The 8,805-nt window shown below is 31.2% G+C and overlaps 2 protein-coding genes across 6 annotated transcripts; both read left to right on the forward strand.

Moving 5' to 3' along the window:
* Positions 1-1,890: 1,890 nt before the first annotated feature.
* LOC132734526 (ctenidin-3-like) lies at positions 1,891-3,656 on the forward strand. Of its 2 annotated transcripts, none has more exons than XM_060721287.1 (2): positions 1,891-2,092; positions 2,480-3,656. In XM_060721287.1, the coding sequence occupies exon 2, from the start codon at positions 2,495-2,497 to the stop codon at positions 2,762-2,764; it is 270 nt and encodes an 89-aa protein (XP_060577270.1). In that variant the 5' UTR covers positions 1,891-2,092; positions 2,480-2,494; the 3' UTR covers positions 2,765-3,656. The 2 variants fall into 2 exon arrangements, with proteins under 2 accessions (XP_060577270.1, XP_060577269.1); XM_060721286.1 differs by having other exon boundaries at positions 1,901-2,152; positions 2,480-3,652.
* A 1,466-nt stretch (positions 3,657-5,122) lies between these two features.
* On the forward strand, positions 5,123-7,791 carry LOC132734525 (PE-PGRS family protein PE_PGRS5-like). 4 transcript variants are annotated; one of them, XM_060721282.1, is made up of 5 exons: positions 5,123-5,233; positions 5,584-5,697; positions 6,071-6,158; positions 6,473-6,550; positions 6,855-7,791. In XM_060721282.1, exon 5 carries the CDS (start codon positions 7,100-7,102, stop codon positions 7,697-7,699), a length of 600 nt encoding a protein of 199 aa, XP_060577265.1. In that variant the 5' UTR covers positions 5,123-5,233; positions 5,584-5,697; positions 6,071-6,158; positions 6,473-6,550; positions 6,855-7,099; the 3' UTR covers positions 7,700-7,791. The 4 variants fall into 4 exon arrangements, with proteins under 4 accessions (XP_060577265.1, XP_060577266.1, XP_060577267.1 ...); XM_060721283.1 differs by having other exon boundaries at positions 5,194-5,340; XM_060721284.1 differs by lacking the exon at positions 5,123-5,233 and adding an exon at positions 5,351-5,477.
* Positions 7,792-8,805: the final 1,014 nt, after the last annotated feature.

Raw genomic sequence — 8,805 nt, forward strand, 5'->3', positions numbered from 1 at the left:
TACAATTCAAACGTTTTTTTTCTTAACTTCTTGAATATCTTAGTTTTGTATTCTTATTTTATATAAATATATCTGTTTATATTTGTTTACTACTGTTTAAATATATCTTCATCTCCAACACCCTGATTAATTTATACTTTATTGGAACCTTAAGTCAAAGACAAACACATATTTAACTCTTATAAAGGATATTACTGTTTAGTTAAGCTCTCAATAAACCATTTCTATAAAAGATTTGAACATGTACATATCTACAAAACACAAGACACGACGACATACAATGCATTATGGCGACCTAGAATTTGGCAAAACGATTTTATACAGTCAAATTTGATTACTATCCACACCCGACAGTTTACCGTATACTAAGAATAGAATTGTCATGTCTTATTGTTTCTGTATCGTGTACAATTATACACGTGTAGTTTGATATTACTGCCCCGTAATATTTCTGTATTTAATATATTCCGGGGAAATTAAATTTAATGTTGTAAGCAATTGATGTCCAAACCATTTGCTTTTGCTATATATTTATCGTTTATGATATTATTATACATATTTAAGGTGCCATAAAATAAGTTTAAACTAAACTACTAGTAAAAGTATTATAAATCTATGATGTATATGATAATATATGAGAAAAATAACAGCACAAATGCTTAGATGCTTTTATTATCCGAACGACTGGCCGTGTGCGATAATTGGGATCAATAAGCACTGTGAATTACATTTATGAATTGTCGATGTTGATGAAAAGAATGGTCAGGGACAATGACACACAACAAAGTTATCAAAAAGGAATGAATTTATTACCATAACATATACTTAATTTACATTATTAAATAATTACATAAATTCACAATTTCCTATCAAAGTTTAAAAACGTTTTATATACGCATATGATTGGTTTATAAATCAGATACCAAGTAACACAGTGCACATTTTTGATCGATATTTTTACAAATTTGTCTGTTTCAATGTTGTGAATATGATACCTGAGACAAACAAGAAGATAAGATAATCGATATTGTTATATGATAATGAAGTGATTGATAATAAAAGAAGCTAATAAAGTGTTTGTTCAACTCCATGGAAACACGCCTGAAGGGTAGAGGTATTTTCTGCCTTCACTTCCCCATAACTTGCCGCCATTTCCACCGTTTCCGCCTGGAGCCTGACTCCCAGCCCCACTTCCTCCTCCACCACCTCCGGCACCAGGGGCTTGTCCTCCTTGACCACCAGCTCCGCCTGAATTGTTTGATCCAGAATTCCCCATTTTATTCTGATAATTAGAATGAAACAAATCCTCAATGATATTGATGAAATATATATATTACGGATAATCTACAACATATGCTTTAGATATTATTAATCTGAATTTGTTATGTTTAAAACTGAGTTAACAACATTTAACAACCAATACTGAGTAGGTCCGAATAGCTGACAAGTAAACTCGCAAAACAATCTTGTACATTAAAATTTGAGTCTATTGTTCCGAGTTTATTTGTAAACAATTTGTTTCTAACGAAAATCAACAATTTGTTTTACTTCAATGAACAGCGATATTTTGATACTTCTTTTAATGCCTATGTGTCAGGATTGTTTGAATTCATGGCTAAGTACATAAAAATTAGTAAATAGTGATAATATTATGATCATTACAATAATTGTTGATACTATATGGAAAGAAAACAGAAAAATGTAGAGAAAAAAACAGATATATAATTATATCTTATATAAAGAATTCATAAACACTTACATTTATTGTACAATTTAAACGCATTCACTGAATAATGTGTTACTTCTATACTGCGTACTATGAATTCTGTTTTTATACGGGAACACATGAATAATTGGAAAACCAATGAGCTAAAATTGGGATACCGGTATGTTATGTCTCATACTTTGAAAAATCCAACTACAAATTTCAGAAAAGATCAAGTACATTAATTTTGAATCTTTGAAAAGTTACCGATAACTGTTGCCTATTAATAGATTGGATGACTAAATTAAAAGATCATGTCATTTCGTAATTCGGAACAGTTTTAAGGGCACGAACATTCTTCTCGATATCTTTAATGAAGATAGTAAAGTATGTACGACACATTCTTATTTGTCTTGTTTCACTGAATAACTCGTATTTTCAATTTACGTAAGTTCATTTATTTATTTTTTTCAGATCGATCTAATATTTTTTTTGTCTTATTTCGTAATATTATAGCATCAATCACTTTTTTTAAGTGTAACGTTGATGTATATATGCTGCCAATTATGCTGCCAATATATATTATAGTTAAACATAGTTTGAAAAAGAAGCGATTGAAAAGATACAGTTTTTTTCCATTATAAAATGTAAATATAATTGCCATAGCTTTATATACCGAGAAAATTTGAAGTACTATCACACCTAATAGAGAGAGAGAAATAAGTTAACTTTAAAAAGTATAATAACAAAGTATAAAATTTTCTTATTTTACAGTTTCTAGTGATAAACATGGGAAATAGCAACGGCACAAATTATGGTGGTTACGGCGGGGGAGGAGGTTGGAAAGGTTGGGCAGGTTGGGGTGGTGGAGGTGGTGGTGGACCTGGCGGAGGGAGAGGAGGAGACGGGGGACGTCCAGGACAGGACGGTCAGGATGGTCAAGATGGTGTTAATGGCGGTGGAGGAGGAGGTGGTGGAGGCGGGGCAGGAGGAGGCAGAGGGGGGAGAGGGGGTCATGGAAGTGGAAATGGGAGAGATGGACACAACGGACAAGATTGAAGTTATTATTAGACGATAAACTGATGTTCATTTATTCATTCATGTTTATATATTTATTTAGATATATATTTCTAATTGGAAAAAGTTTTATTTGTTTTACGTTTTTGAAGATGAATTATTAAAATTAGATTATTTTATTCAATTGTGATTTTAAGACTATTAATCTAACGATTTTTCCCTGGAAGATTTTCTATCTTAATGTGTATGTATTAACTAATTGCTTAAATGTTCAATTAAGTAATTAGTAAATAGAGCCAAGATATTAATTATTAAGTTAAATATCAATATATTAATATTTATACTCGCGATATTATTGTTCGATACTCGTGTCATAGCCAACAAGTGTGCTCACTTTCATTTAATAGATAATATCTGCATTGGCTATTGATTATCAAATGCACGACTCATATTATATATTGAAGTATGCATCTTTTGAATCATTTTAGTGTTATAATTAATTGATTTTTACACGCATTTATAATTTGAATGTTTATACGATGTTAAATTAATTAATGTATTTGTCTAAACAAACTATGTCAATAAGTCTTAGAAAATAAAAAGGGTAAAACCTCACAACAATTTTTTCTTCTTCTTTTTTCTTTATGTGAATATGGTCCAGCGCATGGCCATATTTGTCGAAACATTTCATTGATTTGTTATTCAAAAACAAAATAACACCTGAAGAAAAATAAGAACATCGTTACTTCTAATACAATGGTTATAAATAAACATATTCTACTGAACACAGAATTGGATCACAGTTAGATCTAATACATTTGATAATCATAATGTATTGACACCTATTAGAGTCGCAGCATCTTACTTCGTTTTGAATATGAGTCATTGTATAACATTGGATATAATAAATCAAAAGTGTCAGAATTATAAAATGAATTTTTAGCATCATTTATGTAGGAGAGAGGGGGAATCATGGTTAATTATACACACTTTACCCCCCCCCCCCCCTAAAAAGAAATAGAGAACGAAGAAAGAAAAATAAAAAAGAAGAAAAAAGATGACAGAGGTGACTAATACAATAGTATCTCTTATATGATTCGTATTTGCTAGATTAAGATTACAAAATATGATAAAACAATGTAAACATAATACATAATTACTTTATTAGTGACATTGTTGGATTGTAATTCAATTATGTGTTTACTGATAGTAAACATTTATCCGTCATGTAGCATAACAGTCATGTTTTTCATTTGATTTTTTTTTCAAGAGTTTTAACCTGTATAAAAATACCAAATAGATATTCTGGCATAAATAACCACACATATAGTATTTTATGATCTGTTAAACAGATCCGGTCACAGGAAAATTAAGAAAAAATTAGGAAGTCAGTCATATCTTTTCATGAATGAGTAAATATCAAGTACTGAATGGTGGGGGCATTGAAGTACCAAAGAGATTACTGTAATTCGATACAAGGAAGCGTGAGATGACGCACGTTAAATCATCTCACGTAAACTCATTAAACATTAGTCTAGCTATTTTATTCATTATTTTAGGTTGATATTTGCTTAACGAGGAAAGTAAAACCAAGTTTATACACGACTAGGAAACAGTTTTTAAATAGTCATACTTAAATTTTATGTGAAGGGCAGAGTAAATACAAGAAAAGAATATGCCCGAAATAACGACCAAATCTTACTTCACTTAGTATATTATAGAACAAATACATCGTTCTTCCATCAGATTTGAAACAATTAAGAGTTATATTAATAGCTGTGTAGGTATATACAAACACGCTTTATACCATTTTTTTTTCCATTTTGTTTAGCTCCGCCCATTGTTTTCTCGTTTCGGATACACGCTTTATTTTACTTAGGGACCAAACGCCGCTTTTCGATGAATGGCATGGAAGTGTCACACTGATAACCGTCGTATGTTTCTAAATTCAAGATTTTGCAATTTCATGTTTAAATATTAATTTTAGTTAAGTCGGTGCTAGAGCGCGTGGGCGGTAGTTTGCTCTTGACAGTACCGTCCATGAACAGGCTCAATCAAACAGAGCCTGCAACATTTTCAATTTTGCAATTTTGTATTTCTTTAGGGATTCTTATTGTCTCTATATTATAATAATATGGAGTGATTAACATAAACTTGATTTACAAAGGCAGTGCGTGTTTTGTCAATTTATGATAATTCAGTATTACTATGAAATCATATTCTATTTTTAAACATCCAGAAAACTAAAATTCGTGTCAGCTGATAGTCAAGCTTCAGACAGAAGTTGAGTCAACTCATTAAGTCTATAATTAAAAACAAATCAGTTACTGAAACATAGTAAATATTTACTTTTGCTTTCGTTTTTGTTTTTCAAATTGTTTTTTATAAATACACTTAACTCACTATTTACATGATTTACGCACAAAATTTACAGTTTGGGTTTCCAACGATACAATGCTAAGATTTAGTCACGTGAATTATACCAACTGAAATGAAAGGAATTAAGAAGAAGTAACTAAAGATACAATTTTGTCTTCATATAAATACTTTATTTTTGTAATAACATACATGTATACATTATCTATTTAAAGAGACTCTGGTTTGATATCAATGTTGAGGTATATCATTTTATCAGTTTATAAAACTAACAGGACATCACGTAAAACATTTAATTTGTCTTACACATATGTACATGTATGTTATCACGTCAATTTTTACATATTTGCACGTCACAATTGTTGTGGGAAATAGTACTGTAAGTATTGTTTTTCATACAGTCAAATTTTATTGATACAATTTCAAGGTTATATTCATCTTTATGACGTAGGTTATATGCTTCTGTATATATTTCAATGTTGCAGGTAATAAACAAAAACATGAATGACTGTAAAAACACTGTAGTTCTCACGGGATTAGGAAGTGATATCAAGAAAGAGGATTTTATCCAACATTTCAAACGTTTTGGAGAAATACTAGTATGATTTTAGCTTCCTTTCTCTAAATAATATCTCGATATATTAATCAAGACTGGTGTTCATTTAAGTTTATTACCTGTGTCTTATCTTGTTTAAATAACGAACATATCACTACATTCGCCGCGACAGATTTCATATGATACACATGTCTTTCATTTGGGTAACTTAAATTGTAAGACATATACTTAACATTTATTTTAACAGCAGTTTATTTTCCTTTCCTTAGCATACTAAAACATATTTTCTTGTTTGATCCTCATCTCCACACATATCGTATGGACTGAGATAAATACTTTCATTATTGTTTTATGTATACGTTAAGTATTGTTAAATATGAAGATATAAATGCATACTGGTATGTATATTAACACAGAAATGTAACCTGGTAACTACAGGATCGGAAGGGAGAGTGACATATGCCGACTCTAAAACTGCGGAAAAGGCTATTAAAGAACTTGATGGTAATTATTTTATAGCATAATAAAACAGCATTAAAATTTTTGCATTAATATATTACTGTATGCGAATCAGCCTAGCCTTAAATATGGTTACTATATTTCAGATATGATTAAAAATAAGTCCGCAATATTTAAAACTGTTACCGATGTGTGCACTACTTATTTACAAACGAAAACCAAGATAATTAAAAATCATATAAAAGTAATAACGACCCTTAATAGACTTAAAAAACCTTATCTTAATAAACAATATAATTTTATGTCAATTCGAATGCTTCTTATTCTTAATATTTTTGCATTATTGTACATGGTTTCAGGAAAAGAAATAAACGGAAATGTGATCAAAGTTAAAGTGATGGACAAGTGTCATAACAACGATAATATTCACGATGCAGGTAAAAAAAGTTAAATGGTTTCGACTAATATTCCGAATATTTGAGTCATCCTCTGATTATATGAAATCATTGCTATCAATAAGCTATTTATATATAAATGTTTACGTAATTATTATAAAATTATGCCAATTGTGATGAAAGCCATGAAATCATATACATACATCAAATAAATCTAGAGTTTATTACTTTAATAAGAAACAACGTAACGAATAATAAACAACACAAGCTTTTATCTATTTTAATTGATAGCTTAGTTGAATTAAATTAAAGTTGAATTAAACTGTGTAATACAATAGGGTTTCAGATTATGGTAACAACACAACAAACAACCAAAATGATTGACATTGTGATGAACACCACAAAAAAAACTTTGGTGGCGGTAAAGGTGGAAAAGGAGGCATCGGAAGTTCGAACGTTCCAAGTGGAAATGATGGTGAAGATGGCGAACCGGGTCCTGGGGGAAAAGGTGGTGCAGGTTGTTAACCGGCTATAACTAATCCAAAACTTGGTAAAAGGGCCTTTGAATCATATGATGGATTGGCTAATAATATGAAGAACAAATATGAATGTTCCGGTGGTGGAAAGGGTGGTAAAGGTGGAATCGGGGGTCCGAACGTTCCGTGTGGACATGACGGTGAGGACGACGAGCCTCGTCCTGGTGGTAAAATTGGTGACGGTGGTAGACCAGCGGTATCAAAAAATGACTATACATGGAATGGTAACAGGAACAACGATCCATGGTTTACAAGATGGTTTGGTATTGGAGGGCCTAAAACGACAAATGAGGAAGAACATAATTCATCAGGAGACGGAAGAGGTGGAAAAGGCGGAGTAGGTTACAATAATGTTCCAAGTAGACATGACAGTGAGGACTGCGAACCTGGTCCTGGTGGTAAAGGTGGTGCAGGTGGCACACCAGCAGTGTCGAAAAATGCCTATACACGGAATGGTAACTGGAACAACGATCCATGGTATACAAGATGGTTAGGTATTAGAGGGCCTAAAAAGACAAACGAGCAAGAACATAATTCTTCAGGCGGTGGAAAAGGCGGAGTAGGTTACAATAATGTTCCAAGTGGACATAAGGGTGAAGACGGAGAGGCCGGTCCTGGTGGCAAAGGTGGTAGGGGTGGTAGACCTGCAATGTGACATACAACTTCAAAACTTTGATTGTTTCAATGTTATTATTATTTTTCCCGTTCTTTTACATTGGATTTTAAGATTATAGTATAAACATATCATCAAATAAAAGGAGTAGTGTAGCATAGCTATTGCAATAAAGTGTTCGCTTTTTTTAAATTTAGATAAAGGAAAATAGTGTAATGTTCATTGCAAATTGAACCTATATCTAAAGCAAAATATAAATAATTAGCAAATAATATAAATTGCCGAAATAATGTTGTTTTTTAATGATTTAATTTTTAATTGTTTTGTTACTTAATCTCAATTTAGGAGTAAAACAATTACATAAATAATCGAAGATTTTCAATTCTCACACATCAAACAAGAATACAGTAAAACATTGCTGAATTACAATGTACTTTTACTTATTAAAACGGAATTCACCAAGATATCTATTACATGTATATCTTTTAGTCTGAATGGAATACCGTGTACAAAGTGTATTGATATTTTGTAAATGCACATATTTTCAATATTCTTTGCTGATATTTTCTTATGTTCTTTGTAGTATATTCAAAAGCGTGTTGACAATGATTGCATATCGGTCGATACAAGTTTTGACTATCTTGTAACTTTGTTGATGTCACCCCTATCGTAGGCAAACAAAAAACAGATAGTAATGGTTATAATGAAGGGCTGAACAAATCATAGATATTTTAGAATGGGGCGGACTCTTACAAACAAACAAATGAAGATTGATATAAAGATTCTGATCTCTGAACTTTTGTTGACATTTCGCACTTGCATTGCTGCATCGCATTATTCTCTGTTATATAGAAAAGAAAAATACTTGCAAAAGTGGAAAGAAGACAAAATATACGCTGAAATTAATCTCCAGACTCTATTGATATGAATGTATTAAATAGGTTTAAACAATTATTTCAATGATATAAAACTCGTAATATCAATGTTTTAAACAAACACGTTTCCGATTGCTAGGTGTCCTACAAAAGGAAGACTGGAAATAAAGCTTTTGACAGATATAAATGATTGTTTTAATGACCGTGCTCCAACATATTTAACATGCTATTGACTAATACACGAAAAGACATAGCTGATAGCTGCTTATGAGT

The sequence above is a fragment of the Ruditapes philippinarum genome, unplaced genomic scaffold, assembly GCF_026571515.1.
Source record: "Ruditapes philippinarum isolate M1 unplaced genomic scaffold, ASM2657151v2 ctg2025_1_1_1_1, whole genome shotgun sequence".
Taxonomy (NCBI): domain Eukaryota; kingdom Metazoa; phylum Mollusca; class Bivalvia; order Venerida; family Veneridae; genus Ruditapes; species Ruditapes philippinarum.